At 35.9% G+C, this 17,127-nt stretch overlaps 1 protein-coding gene across 1 annotated transcript in view; it reads right to left on the bottom strand.

Moving 5' to 3' along the window:
* Positions 1-1,592: 1,592 nt before the first annotated feature.
* Positions 1,593-17,127, bottom strand: part of Ppp1r3a (protein phosphatase 1 regulatory subunit 3A) — a 40,977-nt gene continuing 25,442 nt past the window's right edge. Inside the window, 24 exon segments of the mRNA XM_038320970.2 lie at positions 1,593-1,798; positions 1,801-1,882; positions 1,884-1,972; positions 1,975-2,034; positions 2,037-2,240; positions 2,243-2,300; positions 2,302-2,400; positions 2,403-2,497; positions 2,500-2,563; positions 2,565-2,666; positions 2,668-2,814; positions 2,816-2,875; positions 2,877-2,988; positions 2,990-3,062; positions 3,065-3,164; positions 3,166-3,602; positions 3,605-3,665; positions 3,667-3,719; positions 3,722-3,774; positions 3,776-3,849; positions 3,851-3,883; positions 3,885-3,929; positions 5,856-5,980; positions 6,076-6,137. Coding sequence (XP_038176898.2) covers positions 1,593-1,798; positions 1,801-1,882; positions 1,884-1,972; positions 1,975-2,034; positions 2,037-2,240; positions 2,243-2,300; positions 2,302-2,400; positions 2,403-2,497; positions 2,500-2,563; positions 2,565-2,666; positions 2,668-2,814; positions 2,816-2,875; positions 2,877-2,988; positions 2,990-3,062; positions 3,065-3,164; positions 3,166-3,602; positions 3,605-3,665; positions 3,667-3,719; positions 3,722-3,774; positions 3,776-3,849; positions 3,851-3,883; positions 3,885-3,929; positions 5,856-5,980; positions 6,076-6,137 — 2,494 coding nt within the window.

The raw sequence follows: 17,127 nt of genomic DNA on the forward strand, positions 1-17,127 counted from the left end.
TCACTCTATGTGACAATTTTCATGCTCCAAGTAAGTGAAAAATATATTATTTTGCTATATAAAGGGATCCATATATGTTCATTGTATCAAAGGACTGTTATAGAATGAAGCACACAGTGCCTTGTATATTACAGTCATCCAAAAATTGCTGAAATAAGTTGTATATGATTCTTGTCAGTATCATCATAAAAAATTCTATTATTTTACACTCTTACCCATAATTACAGTGGTCCAGACCACTGCCATACTTGATGTTCATTTATTTTTCCAGTATGATTCCAGCTATACCTATTTTTCCTGCTTTCAATTTTGAATCATCAACTTACAACTTAAAAATCACATAATGAGGATCAGCCAAGACAAGTTTGTTCTGTCTGTGCACACTGGGTATAATTCTTCTCCTCATTATTTGAAAATTAACAACTAAAAGCAGAACTATCATAAAGAGCAAACCATTCCATTATCTACTTTATTATTGCTATTTGAGGCTTTATGCTCTATAGCTGTGATTCTTAATCTTCCTTTTCTTGTGACCTTTAATACAGTTCCTCATGTTGTGGTGACCCCCCCAACCATAAAATTATTTTGTTGATACTTTGTAACTTACTTTGCTACTGTCATGAATCATAATGTAAGTATCTGATATTCAGGATATCTGCTTTGAAGCCCCAAATAAGTCATGACCTACAGGTTGAGAGCTTCTGCTCTATAGGTATGACAGAGTCCAAACACAATGCTTACAGGTTTTAGTTTTCATGTCTGGACACTGCTTAAAACTGAAATTGTTAACTGTGTTATAGTCTACCCTTTCAATTGAAAAATGTTGCTTAAAATGGGCTATCCACAAAATTTGTAGAGTTGCATGAAAATTTTCAATTTGATAACAGAAGTATTGATCAAATTTGTTTCATAAACACCCTGCCATTGTAGGTGTAAAAAGATACAAGGCTATGCATATAAAGTATAATGTAAGTGTGCATAATACATGTTTCCATATTAAGTTTTTATATTGTAGCATACACGGGCATGTTCTTGAAGGTATAAAATAGAAATTTCAGTATTTGATCTATAAATATGTGCTGATAAATGACACGATGCTAAATGAAAATTTCATCGCTACTTCTAAGGGCTAAAAGAAAAAAAATTCTCTGCTATTGTCTGTGTTTTATCTATTTTTAAAAACCATAGGGGGAAAGAAAGTGCTTTCAGGGAAACAAATATCCAAAGCTTTACTGTGAAAGAAATGATTCCAAGAAATAGCACTTTAAGTAGTGAAGAGATATGAAGCATTGCGACTTCACAGCCTACTAAGAAGCAACAGCTGTACCTAATTTCAACTTGACGTGCTTCAGAACTCATATTCATATAGGTGTTTAATGAGCCAAGCATAATGGTCCTATATAGAATAATTACTTATATGAAGGAGCAAACTTCATACGCATTCCTTTTTAAATGTTCCTTCAAGAGAAAAACTGCGCTGACTCTTTGAACAATGAATAGCCTCTTTTGCCAACCCAAATGTTTGGGACTAAATAGCTTATCATTCAAGAGAATAGCTTATCATTCAAGAAAGAACAGGCATTGTGTCTGCCTCACTTCTTTTTGACTGACTCTCTTTGCCTTCCCCCTTCCCAGTATAACCAGTACAAGGAAAAAATGTAGAACGCCAAGCCAATCATTAAGTCATAGTAGTAGATGGTCACTAGAAATATCAGAAACAAAAGGAAATAAGGTATTTAGAGTTGATGTATGGCAGAGAGCAGAGATTTCTGTAACCTGACCTTGGACATTCTGGTCAGAAAGTAGCAGAAGCAGGGCTCTCTGACCCTTTGTCATCTGAATGGCTTTGTGACTTTTCAAAACACATCACTTCTTCAATGTCCAGACCTTGCCTCCTCCAGATTCTCAAGAGGTTTCACTGATTAAAATCATTGGGCCTTGAGATTTTCCAAGCTTTTACCTTCTTTTTGTGGAGAATCCGACCTACATGTCTTTCTCTTCCTCTATCAGATTCCATTATTTCCGAAATTTTGGAACATCATCAGATTTAGACATGGCATGGCCCAGGATCTCACTTTCTGGATGGCAAGTATAATCTGGTTTGGTAGGAAAGGACTGGAGTATTGTGCTTGTAACTGCTTTCTCTTCAGTAACTGGCCATCCGGAAGAGGGTTCTGAAGTTTTCGACTGGCATTTGTAAACTTGAGGGCTGCTCTGAGAAGTGCTGGTACTGTCTGAATAAATGCAGAATGAACCGCATTGTAGTCTGTTCTCCGTGATGATTCCTGAAGCAAGCCCAAGACCTTTATTTTCCAGGAATATTGCTTTGTCTGTTGGTAACACTCCCAAATGTAAATCCAGGTTTGACATAGCTTTTTGATTGCCTGTAACGAACCTGTGAAGGTTCGTTCTGTAGATGTTACAATTCCAATTCCACGTTGTTCCTTGTCAAGTGTCTTCCTAGGATTGCGTGGTGATTGTGGTTGCCTCCTCTCCTTTCATCTACATATACATTACAAATAGCTGAATAGGATTCCTTTTCAAAATCATTGACATGGATTACAACCTGCTGTATCTCCATGACAAAGGGTTATAATGTGAATCATCCTCTTGCCTTCATGTGGATCAAACGCTGTTTCTTTTACCTCGATGGGCCTGTCATTTTTGTGCTGTCTCTTGAGGTAGCTTAGCAATTATTGCCTTCCTCTAGCAGACATGCTTTCTGGAGTACTTTTCTAATGTTGTCTTAATTATATAAGCTGTAAGTGCTTCTGCTTTCTCAGTAATACCATGATGAGCTGGAGAAGACAGTTTCATAGCCCTCTGTCTCCTGGCAGGTAAACAATTGTTCTGCAGGGGGAGCTTTCAGACCTCTCACAATCGTCTCTTTTTTCCCACACGTCTTTACACTCTGCTTGTTCTTTGATCTGCTTGGTTATATTTGTTTCAATCCCTCTTGTTTCTGGCTGAGTTTCCAGAACATTCCAATTTTTTCATGCTGTGTATCATATGCTGATCTTCCGGACTACTAGCATCTGATTTTCCCCTCTCACCTTGAAAAGATAATCATCCGTCAGAACATTGCCATTTCTTGGTGAACCAATATGAGAAGCTCTTGGTTCCAAATTGGTACTGTTTGCCCAGCTTCTCTCCAATTCACTTCTCTCTTTGTCAAGGAGAGGGATCTACTGTCACTGTCCAGGGAGTAGCTGTAGAGTCTTTGCTTTGTAGAGTGGTTAATTCTTTGTTATTCTCTTTAGTCCCTTCAATGTGTATTTTGGGATGCCCCATTTGTCTCTCTTGGTTCTGGAATATTGATTGAAAATTCGTCCTTTGATTTTCATTAACACCTAAGCATGTATTCTGCTCCTCTGCAACATTGCCCTTGGTGTAATCATCTTTTGAAGATTCATTTGATTCTTCCAGATTTGTGGATGCCTCCAAATAGAAATCACTTCTTGAATATTTGTAATCTTTTATTCCAGTTTTCTTGACTCCTGCTTCATTCTTCTGAAGACCGCCTGCCATTAGCTGGTCACAGGAGGGAGATACTGTTTGCACTTTGTCACTCCTGTGGGCTGGGTTGGCATTGTCATCAAGGATTTCTTGCTGCAGATGTTCAGTTGCGTTAATTCATCAGAGCTAGCATCTCCCAGTGCGGGCCCAATTCTCTCTCACATGGGAAGGCATCTCCTCTGAAGGTGTATGACCATATTCTTTCCTGGGGAATAGTTTTTGCTGTTATAGAAATCTTTCTTAAGGGAATTTCTTTGGTAAACTTGGAGACAAAGGCCTTCTGAACAAGTCAGTATGAATTCCATGGTAACCTTGCCTCTCCTCGGACCCCTCAGGCTTTATATGTGAAATTGACTGGATCTGTTGATAAATGTCTTCTTTTCATCCTGGGAAGTTTATCAGCCGTTGGTTATCTTATGAAAAAAGAACAACAAAAATAGGACAATATAATCTTTTTAAATGTGTGAAAAGTGAACTAGATTTTATTAGCTCAAGTAATTATCGGGTAGATTTCCTTGGTTCAATTCGTTTGCAGATTTCACACAAACTCGGAAGTTGGTTGCAACGTTCGGTGGCAAGATTCTTTGTGAGATTGACTTGGGAATGAGATCAGGGGAAGGTGGGCCCAAATTAATCACTCTCTTCTCAGCTTCCAAATATCACATTGTATTATTCAACCATTCTTGCTTGTCATTGCAGTTTTCCTCACTTCGAATGTACACATTGAATAGCTCCATGCTAATCAATTAGAGAGCTGCTTCCTGGATGCCCCTTGCCACATTTATATGTGCTGTAGGTTGCCCCCATTACAGTTTCTCTTATTAATATGTTTTCTGCAAGCCTCTGCAAACTATTAATAGCAAAACGTCACTCAAGAGAAAAGTGAGGGAGCTAATGGTCTCTGCAAATTCTGTTTTAATGACCCTCTGCAACTGGTACTCAAATGTATTTGAGCTCTTCAGTGATGCCAACTGTCAGGATTTTAACAGTGAGATGCCTGTGTTTTTTTTTTTCCTCCTCATAACGGACATTTGCATGATCTCAATAATTATATGCAATCTTACGTTTTCCCCCTTCTTCTCACATAAGGCTCATGGTACTTGTCAACTTGCACAGCTGTCTTATAAGCCAATGCCTGTGGGTTCCACAGATTTGTTGTATTTCCATCTATTATGGAGCTTCATTGTTTTATGCAGTCACATCAGCATGGAGCAATATTAGCATCTAAATTACAGCTCCTGTTCATTTATTGGGCGTACACTCTCAGTAACTTCTAAACAAACTTTTATATTTGAGGCCGCTCATGGTAATGAGGTGTATTGGTGAAGTATGTGATTTTCCAGGGGCCTTTCATTATATTCTGTGGTTTGAAAAAAAATGGTGATGTTAACTTTCAGCTGGTAAGAATTTTCACAATGGGGGTGACAACTTTGTAGAGCCTTAAAGTCGAGCACAGTAAATTGCAGACTTTAGGGGGTGCGGGTGCCATGTCCCTACCGCAGAGTGTAACGTGCGGAGAAAGAAAAGAGTTTTAGCTCTTTTGGGCTTCAGCACTGACACTTGAGGAGGCAAATGTCATTTTAATCGACGATGATTATGAATCCATGTATCCCCATGCTGTGAGCTCCAACCGAATACAATAAGGATAAAATGTCCTATGTGACTCATTTACTTCTACCACTCATTGTGCGTTAAGACTGTGAACTAAACCAGTTCCTCCAAATTTCAGAACAGATTTCATGTTCACCAAGTGTGAAATTTGTGCTAACAAATACTATACTAAATTGTAGAGTACTAAATTTTTACCAGTTTTAAAATTATGAAGCACTGGTTATTTTCTTTTTCTTCTTCTTCTTCAGTAATTTAATATTTTACCACGATAAGAAACTTTATGATTATTACCTGGACAGAAATAGTAAAGCAAAAGACTGATAAACGTAAGAATTATAGGCTTTTCCATTGGATAGGGCCTAAACCATTTCTTATTCCAGTCCTCTTATTTTACACATGAGTTTATGCTAAGTGCACACTCGTTACGAAGATGAGAAGTGCACATCAGGCTAGTGCCCCTTGCCTCTAATTCCCACAAACTATTACTCAGAGCCAGTGGCAAAGAGATGGGAAATGAATGTCATTAATTTACCACTACAGAGAGCAGAAACCGCAGGCTGAAATCAAAGTGCCTTGTTGCTCTAACTTGATAGAGATGCTAGGACAGAGGCTAGGCTTTCACATTTGCAAATGATATTAGCTGAGGCTATTGAAAGGCAGGAATTGCAGCATCTTTGAAGCATAAATAGATTCATCTCCTCTAACACCGTGGCAACCAGCACACTTACCATCAAGGCTAATTCTTTTTCATTATGTTCATCATGCTCCCTGTTGATACCTTCTACATTTTGGTGACTGGCTCCCAAGTCATCCTTGTCCTCAAGAGAACAAATGATTGTTGGGATGTAGGCATCTGAAAAGTTAATACGATTGGTTGTTAAGTGTAAGATTATGTTCACGGCCGACTCTAACAAAAATAGATTTTGTTTAGTTTTAAATAAATATTACCTGTGAACTTCAAATTCTCAAGCTTATTTTCTTCGGATGTTAGCAGTGATTCTTCTTTACTGCTAAAATTGAGAAAAACAGACATTTGTTCTGAAATTACATGTTTTAATGTGTTCTACATAATGGAAAGATTAGCAGTAAGACAAATAATGTTCATAAAACCGTATATAAATTTGTATTATTCTATGTAATTTTAAATAAACTTAAAAACTTAATTTTTTAATAAATCTTTTAAAAGTACACAGTAATAAATACTGATTCTAGAAAAACTTAAATAATCTATGCGAAGAACTATTTCTAAATGAAATTTTGTTGGGCTTACTAAATCATACCCAGAGTGAAACAATAAGCAAATGTGTACTGTACATTGTATTTTTTAACCTTTCAAATCGAGAGTATTTCCCTTTTGGTTTAAATGACAACAGTTTATTAACTGATCTTTCATTGTTGTTATAAAATTATTTTTAACATTTCAAAATTTATTTTTATATACTTTTTATCTTTCAATTTTGTTGTTATAACAGTAACCCTCTATCTAGAAGAGAAAAAAATAACATAAGCTCACTAAACCTGAAAGGCAACAAAATTTATGCTCAAAATTTCATGCATGAATTGTCACTGGTAAGTTTTAAAAAAGGAGACTTCAGAGTGCGCATACCTTAACACATAACTTTACTTTAAAATTGTTAAAATGACATTGCTTTTTCTAGTGTAATCTGCATTCTGTTTAAAAATGATAAGTGCCTTTCCCTTCGAATGTGAGGGGGCAGCTTAATAAGGTCATTAGAATTATATTTGTCTGTGATACTCAATATGAAAAATATAATTACTGAAATTTGCAGTTTATGTACGGCTACTCAGAAATAAATGTGTGTCCTTTAAACTCTTTCATTTTTAAAATATTTTATTTATTGTTATTATTACTGAGTACATCTGATGTTCATGGTGGGTTCACGTGTGCAATGGCACAAATGTGGATGGCAGAGAACAACTTTTTAAAGTTGATTCTCATGTTTACATGGGTTCTGGAGATTGACCTTAGATCATCAGACTTGCAGACCAAGCACATTACCCACTAAGTCTTCTCAGTCTTCTTGGCCAATTTCTTTCTCTATCTTTCTCTTTCTTTCTTGCTTCTTTCATTTCTCCTCCCTTCCTCCCTTTATCCCTCCCTCCTTCCCTCCCTCCCTTCTTTCTTTCTTTCCTTCCTTCTTTCTTTCTTGACTGAGTATATCCATATAGCCCTAACTGCCATAGAATGCTCTACATACACCAGGCTGGCCATGAATTCACAGAGAGTTCATGTCTAAGAGCTGACCTTGCCTCCCAAATGCTGGGATTAAAGGCATTTACCACCACGTCCAATCTCCAATCTATTTTCCTTATACTAACTTTTGTCAGTGAGTTTTCTGTAACAACAAACACAGAAGCAAAATAACAGCAAAAATAACAAGAAGCCTGAAAGCTTCAGTTGCTGATAAACTAGGGTCTAGTTGTTTGCACTGCAACTTCTGATAGAAATAAGCATGGTTAATTTTATTTCTACAAACCATGGGAAATTTGTAAATTTTTTCATCCTAATTATATAAGAAGGTAATTTAGTTTTGCATATATTTTTATTGTTTCATTTTAACTTTACTGGAAACATGACAAAAATGTCATGTTCTATGTACATAAAAATTTAGAGTTTGAAATACTGATGTAGAAGCCAGGCGGCGGTGGCGCACGCCTTTAATCCCAGCACTCGGGAGGCAGAGGCAGAGGCAGGCGAATCTCTGTGAGTTCGAGACTAGCCTGGTCTACAAGAGCTAGTTCCAGGACAGGCTCTAAAGCTACAGAGAAACCCTGTCTCGAAAAACCAAAAAAAAAAAGAAAAGAAAAGAAAAGAAATACTGATGTAGAATTAATATGAAAGTTACAGTGTTTAACAAGTTCTGTAACTATACCACAATTTTATTTTTGTGAAATTTGTCTACAAACCAATATATTTTTCTTTTCTGAATATATAATATCTATCTCTTTTAAGAACATGTAAACCTGAGGCATATGCACCACCTCTCGTTCTTATAAGCTATCTACACCCATTCTGGCAAGCTTATGAGTCTTGGGGTAATAAAAGTGATATAAACATCCTCTTAGAGCTAAAAACCATGCAGGCTCTTGTAACTTTTACACTTTGATATAAGTTGTAGGTCTCTGTGTTAATTGCCATCTAACTCCCAAAGAAGCTTTTCCGATGATAACTGAGTTACACACTGGTCTATGGGGAGAGCAATAAGTTATCAGTGGTGAGTGGCTCCAAAAGAACTGGTTAATGAGCACAACAGGGCAGCTGTACATATAAATGTGCAGGGATAAGAATAACATGAACAAGATCTATGGAAACTCATGCCAGACAAAATCCCAGAATAAAGTGGGATATGGGCATGAAGTCCAGCCTCAAGCAGAGGAACTGCTGGCATTTGATGACTGCTGGGAAAAGAAGGACCAGTCTTCTTTAATGGTTTACTCTGTAAAAAGTCACCACACTCCAGGAAAGGGTTTATAGCTAAGAGTAGCCAATCAACACAAAGCATTGGAGACATGAGTTTTCTAGGGGATAGATATGACAGATTATATATGTGTGTGTGTGTGTGTGTGTGTGTGTGTGTGTGTGTGTGTGTATAGGTAGGTAGGTAGATAGATAGATAGATGGATAGATAGATAGATAGATAGATAGATAATAGATAGATAGATAGGTAGGTAGATAATAGATAGATAGGTAGATAGATAGATAGATAGATAGATAGATAGATAGATAGATAGATAATAGATAGATAGGTAGGCAGATAATAGATAGATAGGTAGGTAGGTAGATAGATAGATAGATAGATAGATAGATAGATAGATAGATAGATAGAGTAAGGTTCTGGAAGTACTTGAGGAAGAGGCTGGATATGATCAAAGCACATTATATAAAATTCTAAAAGAACTAATAAATATTTTTAAAAAGAATGTGTAAACTATTAAACCAATATTTAGCTATTCCTGACTCTTTTTTGTTCCTAATTATAATTAGGAACTATTAGAATTTTATTTGTGGAGAGAAAATATTTGTTACTAAGCAATATTTTATTTTTTATTTACTAAGATACCATCCCTGAATTTTCTAATAAATTTTAGTTGCTTCATTTTAAATGATTGTTTGGAAGAAACAGGAAATTCATTTTAAAATACTCATTTTAGAGACAAGCGATAAGAGATGAAACAAACTTCTTGTGATTAACTCTTATCAAAACATGGAAATTCAGGAATATAAAGGAAAAATTTATGTTCAAGGATACACACAATATACACATATACCCATGAAACATAAAGATTATACATAAAGATATAGGGAAAACTTATAGAAGTGAAAAAATCCTAAAAGTAAAAAAAATAAAAATAACATAAAAATATTAAAGAAGTTATGTATACTATGTTCATAGACAGTTTTAAAATATTGCGAATGTGTAAATTCTCTTCAAAATTAATGTAGAGATCCAATAAATTGTAGTCAAGAGTATAAGACCATTTTTCATAGAGTTTGGACATGTGAGTCTACAGAGAAGTGCAAAGAGATGGTAGCTGTATAGCTGTGGAAGGTATGGAGAAGGGACCTGTGTTAGATAACTTTAAAAGTTTTTACACTATATGAACTTCAAAGACAAAGTGTGGCTAAAGCTTCAGTTCAATTGAGAAGCAGTTCTTGAACTTTAGTGAGAAGAAGACACATGTATGTCTGAAAATAGGTGGAACATAGGCTCTTCAGAAATGAAGACAGGGGAATGGCTATCCTTAGAGAGAAGGCTGACAATAGAACATGAGCTAAATCCAGGTGGACTAAATTCTTAATATGTCAAATCCTTCAAAACTCCTAGGAGAAAATATATATGGATGTATACAATAGGAAGTACTTTTTGAATAATGGAAAAAGAAAACATACAGTAAAAAAAAAAAACCCTCAGTTTGACTCTATTAAAATTTAACGAATTTTTCATTAAAAAGTATTTACTTTTAATCTGTGCATTGCTACATGCATGTCTGTGAACAGCATGTTCACAGGGGCAATGGAAATCAGAAAACAAACTTCGGGTCCTTGGTAACTGGAGTTAGAGATATGACGAGTCACTGTATGGTTTCAGGGCACCAGACCTAGGTTTCTCTGCAGGAACCGCTGGTACTCCTAATTATTAAGCTATCTGTCCAACCACTGTATTAAATTTTAATACTTTCTTCATTGAAAGACAAAAGGGACCAAAGGCTGGCTTGCTGGTTAAGAGCAGTTGTCTTTCTCTCAGAGCACCCAGGTTTAATTTCAGCAGCCCACATTGTAGCTCACAACAACCGAAGAACTCCAGTTCCAGTGCATTCAACAGCATCTTCTGGTCTCTGAGGGCACCAGGCACCCATGCGATGATGTGGACATATATACACACAAAATACTCATACATACAGAATAAACAGAACTAAATTCAAAAAGACTTTTAAAGTTAAAAAAAAAAACGATTAAACTTGGAGAAATATGCATTGCATAAAATTAACACAATCAATAACCAATAATCTATTTCTGTATACAGAGAAATATACATCTTCAAATCAATAAAATTGCTACTTATCTTGGTAGCAAGGAGAAGAATTCAGAACTAGAGTACATATATCCATATGAAGGGACAGCCAGCATTATTAGGGAGCAGAAATGAAAGCTAAAAAACAAGTCGGTAGCATTGACCCCTGTTCAACCCAACAAAGTAAAAGTTTATCAGTCCAGAGAGTGGAAGATGATCTGGGACACAGGCCTTTCTTGCATGTTACTTGTGGGAAAATTATTAGTGAAAGTCATTTTGAAAATCAACTTAACATCAGTTGAAAAATTTAGCATTTGTATAACTCCAGGATCAGTATGCCCAGTATACCCTTGGTGTGCACTCATGTCTCCTCTACGTGCCATGTGAGATAACTACAGTAATACTTGAATGACATTGGTGTCCAGATGTCCGTTTTGAATCAACAAAATGCACATTCATAGAAGATTACAGGGTATCCTAAAATGTATATTATGTAGAATTAAAATCAATAAAACATAGAAACATATGGAAATAGGAACCTCTCTTAGCAATGCAGCATCAACTAAAAAAGCTGAAATGATAGCTTAAAAGATTTCTTTCCCTAAAAGTCTGAAGACAACTAACATGATTCTACATAAGTGTCAAAAAAGACAAAACTATCAAATAGTTTTAGCCAAAGGAAATCGAGCTTTTCAGGAATTATTAGTTATTACAGGTAGAGGAATTTATGAGGAAGGAATCAGTACATGTGATGACCAAAATCTGTCATTGTTTTGCATAGAGTTAATGCATTATTTAAAATGTCTAAACAGTTCAATCCTCATTCATGATAATGGCATGCTTTAGCCATATATGATAGGATATGTGTAAACAAAGCACCACTCTTAAATTTGAAAAAATATTTATATGAGCAATCCATGTAAGTAGTTTAATTAAACAGGCTTACAGATGGAGACTCTGTTGGTTATTGACAGCAGGACCCACCCACAGCGGGATTCTCCTACATCAGTACATCGAACTATAACTTAAGTAAAGTTATTGTTTCTGGCTCTCAGATCCCTTTTGTGTCTGGAGAAGTTTTTAATCAGAAGATTTTTGTTTCTTTCTTTTTCTTTTCTTTTTTTTTTCATTCCTGGTGATTGACACGCTGCCTGATGCAGTCTAATGACAAAGAGGTGTTGTTGAATAAATGCCCAACCCTCTTTCTACATTCCCTTTCAGTTTCCATCTCTTGCCAGCATTTTAATAACACCATTTCTTCTTTACACAAAATTTACTCAGAGAAGAACAGCATATGTTTATCTGTTTAGCTTCTGAGGATTAAATTATCACCACTTCCAAAGTTTAGAACTTCAGGGTCACATGATTAAATGCATTTTAATTGAATTTTTTAATTTTAAAATTTGTTTGAAGCTAATCTAGGAGTCTTAGAGCAATAGTCAATTTCCAGTAAATTTTGAGCCAATTGATATAGTCAACAATATTATTTAATCTGGAGGGGCCATTCATTCTTCTACAGATATTTTCAGTATGTATGATCAAATATAACAAACACTGGGAAATCAAAGACTAGTAGTATTTAGACTCTTATCCCAGGCAAGCAATGAAATAACAGGAATATATAAATCAACAAAATATAGTAGTTTCAATGAGTTGTTAATATTATAATAAATAATGGGCTATATAAGCTACTGCTTTTGAGAGGAAAGAGTTAACATAGTAATTCAGGAGAGTAGGGGAATTTTTCAAAGATTCATTCCAAATTTACTAAAATTTACTGAATTCAGAAGAATAATTGTAAAAATAAGAAGTGGTAAAAAGACAAATAGCTCAAAAGAGGATGCATCCAAGAGCAATAAGACTGTAAGAGAGTTTGGATTGGGTTTAAAGGCAGAAAGTCAACGATGAAAAAGGAGTTAGTTTAAGCCAGACTGTGACAAGGGTTACTGTATGTTACTGTATTGCAGAATATTTGTTCTCACTGTGAGTGCAGAGGTAGCATTGTTTCATGGAGGAATCTGTTTCTAGCTGTAGTGTTGCTCAGCCCTAGCACACACCCATATCACAAGCTTTCTGCTTGAATATTGTAAATAGCATTTTAAAAATTAATCGTAGTGAGCTCCCATTAGATCAGTCCCACCATCTCCCTGGGCGGATGCACCCCTTGCGGTCCTGACTTCCTTGCTCATGTTCTCCCTCCTTCTGCTCTTCATCTGGGCTTTGGGAGCTCAGTCCACTACTCCAATGTGGGTCTCTGTCTCTTTACCCATCCCTCCCCAGATGAAGGTTCTATGGTGATATGCAAGATATTCATCGGTGTGGCTATGGGAGAAGGCCAGTTCAGGCACCCACTCTCTCCTCAAGCCAATGATAATGACACTGGATTTTGATTCTACTGCATGTACTGGCTTTTTGGGAGCCTAGTCTGTTTGGATGCACACCTTCCTAGGATGGGGGGGGTGGGCTTGGACTTCCCACAAGGCAGGGCACCCTGACTTTTCTTAGGACTGGAGAGCGAGGGGGAATGGGAGTGGGAGGAGTGGGAGGGAAATGGGAGGAGGTAAAAATTTTAAATAAATAAATGAAAAAAAGAAAGAAATTAATCATAGTTCTAGAGGCAGAGCAAGCAACCAGTTGATAGGAAAGAGTCATAGAGAGTGGGAGAAGGTCAGAAGGACAGAGAGAGAGAGATGCACAGGAAATAGAAGAGAGGGATACCTGCTTGGAGGAACTTTTGTTTGAGAAGTTATAATAGAAAGCTCTCTTTCTGAGATGATTGCAGAGGAAGCAGTTGGATGCCTTCTCTGCCTGTCTGAGCTAGCAGGTGTTAGCCCAGCATCTGGGGTAAAATAGAATAAAACTTACTTAAAAACAACATCACTGTGTGTGGCTAAATAAATTCCACGGGTGTTCTTTTGTTTCTTTCTTTTTGTTTGTTTGTTTGTTTGTTTGTTTTCTAACTGGTGGACTCTGGCCAGGGAGATTAAATGGGAGATAGACATGATGAGATTATTCTAATCTCTTAGCAAGGTTTATTTAATTTACATAGGATTTAGATCTAAAACGGACCTTATACTAAGGTAATATGATGTAATTTTCTTATAGGGAAATAAAGTTTCAATTCTACAATGTTGGCAAAATTAGAAAAAAAAAACTAACTAATAACCAAATTAGAGATCCTACTGTCCTGGTCTCCAAGTAGGGATTCTTCTTAGAGAACTGACACACTTGGAAAGAGCACTAACTCTTCCATTCCAATCTATTTATCAATTACCAAACTTGTACTTAGTCATTGCTAACCATGTCATTTCAAACAAGACACATGGCATCTAGATAATTAGTTTTCCTTCACAAGACCACTAAGTGTCTTACAGAGGGACCATTTGACACACTTTCCAACCCAAGGACCTTTAATACAGTTATTATCACTGATATTATTACTGACAACGATGAGAGCATGCACATGTTGATCACATTTTACAGCATAGCAGTTGACTCCCAGTTCCCTCTTTACTAGAAAATCTCTGTTCTTAGTTTCTACTGCATTTTCTCATAAATTCATCACCTTCTTGTAGGATAAAAACTTGCAGTCCATGACAGTATACTCTCTTAAACTTTAAAAATAATCTCTCTTTATCACTCGTCCATATTCCAAAAAAAACTCACCAGACATTCTAAACAAACAACTTTTATTTAAACAAAACTCTCCAAAAATGGTCTGCCTGGGTGCAAGTTTCCACCTTCCTTTAATACTCTACTGAGAACTCAGTCTGAGAACGTCACCACCAAATTAATAATTTGAGAGATTTGGCAGCAGCTCTTCTTCCATTCTTGGGCATATGGTTTGTTTTTATCAATGCCAAAACATGGCAGATTTAGGATCGTTAATAGTCAAGTTTTCCCTAAACTCCTATAACATCATTGTGCCACAATCTCATATACATTCCTTAACATATTTGAGAACCTTCTCAAAAATTTGTTCAACAAAATCAAAATCTGATGTGATGGAGGTAAAGGGTGAGTGACGGGAACAACAACAAAAAAACATTCAAAAGGGATTAAAGTGTTTATAAAAGCAAAGAACCATTTATTAAAGAGTAGTGGGTGTTGAATGTGCTGTTCCTTAACACTGCTCCAAAGTGCACAAGATTGTCTAAAAAGGTTCTTTCTTCAAATCCCTCTTCATCACCTCTCATTTTATGCTAAAAATTAATTTCTACACTACTCTAGATCACCTTTTATGTTTAAAGCTTGTGGTTTCATGTCCTTTATGCATGTCTTCCCCAATATTTTTGTTGTTGTTCCTTTAAGACATGATGTTTCTATGTAGACAAGGAAAAAAAGCCTTGATCCTCTTGGCTTGACCCCCAAAGAGCTTAGATTGCTAGTACAGGCTACACCACAAACAGTTCATAAGTGGTCTTTTAATGAACCTTTTTCAGCATATCTTTAAACCTATTGTAAAACTACATACAACAACATAAGTCTTACATAGATACAGACAAATATGGTAAAAAGTCACCTGGTTAAAAAAAATCAGGTAATATTCCTTTACATTATGCTGTATCCCTGGTAGTAGGCTTTATAGAATTTAGATGGTTTATATGCACTTGTTATTGGGAAAGGAGAGAGCACAAAGCCTGTGCTTGAGGAGCGCTAACATTCATAGTGCACCAGCCATCTAACTGTGCTTGAAGAGCGCCAACATTCATAGTGCACCAGCCATCTAACTGTGCTTGAAGAGCGCCAACATTCATAGTGCACCAGCCATCTAACTGTGCTTGAGGAGTGTTAACATTCTTAGTGCACCAGCCATCTTACTGTGTTTTCTTTGTTGTATCATAAGAGCGTCATTTTTCTCTTGATCAGGAATAAAACTGAGAACATAGGAGATACTAATTCAAAAAGATAACTGTAATAAATACCTCATAGTGAACAGACATGTTTAAAGAGAACAGAAAGCAAGGTGTTTTCAGAGGGCATTTAAAGATGGAATGATGCATTAACATCAGTTTTCTGATAACAGCAGAGTTCAAAACACAAATTACACTTCTATACTACTGCCAGTCGCCCAGAAGAGTAACGCTCTTTATTCTTTATCTGCTAAATCTTCAGACTAACATCCATCATGCTGCACTTTTTGTATATTTTTTTGGTCTTAATGTTTTTGTTTGCTTGATTTGATTTGTTTCTTTTTATTGGCTTTTAAGACAGACAGAGAGGGAGAAAGAGAGAGAGAGACAGAGACTGAGAGAGAGAAAACATGAAGTTGGGTAGATGGTGAAGTAAGGAGGTTCTGGGAGGAGCTTGGGGAAGGAAAATAATATGATCAAATATATTGCATGTAAATTTTTAAAAATAAAACAATAGAAGCAACTATTAATTTAAAATTGTAATATAACCAGTTCAAACAAAACTACAGATCACAGAATTATGACCTACATAGATTTTTCTCTACTTTGTATAGTGGAATAATGTATCCCATATTATTTTAGATGTATTGGAAGTTTGCTTATATCTACCATCAATTAAGGTAAGCAAGTGTTAAGAGAACACTGATAATAGAAACTAAAGTCTTAATTAAGTAAACAATCAAAAGACATGGAGAATAAAATTGCAGTCTAGTTGAATGAATTATATGAACTGCTCAAACACTGAGAGAACTAAGAACAACCTGCTAGACAACGTCACTGAGTTATTATTTTGAAAGTCGAATTACTGTCCTAATAATCATAGCTGGCCTAAATGGCACTGAATTTCTTTCAACAGGCTGAATTTTTTTGCTTTTTAGTCTTTAAATTACTTTAATTAAGAATGTATGTGTGTTTGTGTGTGTGTGTGTGTGTGTGTGTGTGTGTACACATTGTGCCTTCAGAGATATCAGAGGCAACCTGCATGAGTTAGTTGTGGTTTCTAGGCACTGAATTCAGGTTGACAGGCCTGATAATAAGACACCTTACCTTCTGGATCATTGCTCCTGGTTTTCAACCATTTAAGACCCTTAAATAAAATTAAGACATTCTAATTCATGAGCCCCATAAGTTATTATTTTTTAGAGAACATAGAATTATTATATTATAAAAATATATCTTACATCGATATATTTTATATATTAGAACATTGTTTTTCACAATGATCCTTCAATTTAAAAACAATGATCATAAAATAAAAAAGTTATTTTTTTGATGGAGAATAGTTTCAATAGCAAAGAAAGAAGCAACCAAAAGTCACCCTTCCATGAGGTAATCCTTGGTAGGTAATTTATTTTATTTTTCAGAGATTCATTCTTTTCTACCAAGAAAAAATTACAGGTTTGAATGTTTGGTCATGTCAGTGTGGTGGGTGCTGTATTTCTCCTAGTTGCTCCCCACAGCAGCAAAGGCATTTTCCCTTTTATTATTCTGTCATGGAATCAAGCATCACACCCTGACGGAAGTGATGTGCACTTTTCCAAGCACTGACTGAT

This window comes from Arvicola amphibius, chromosome 2, assembly GCF_903992535.2.
Source record: "Arvicola amphibius chromosome 2, mArvAmp1.2, whole genome shotgun sequence".
In the NCBI taxonomy this organism is placed as follows: domain Eukaryota; kingdom Metazoa; phylum Chordata; class Mammalia; order Rodentia; family Cricetidae; genus Arvicola; species Arvicola amphibius.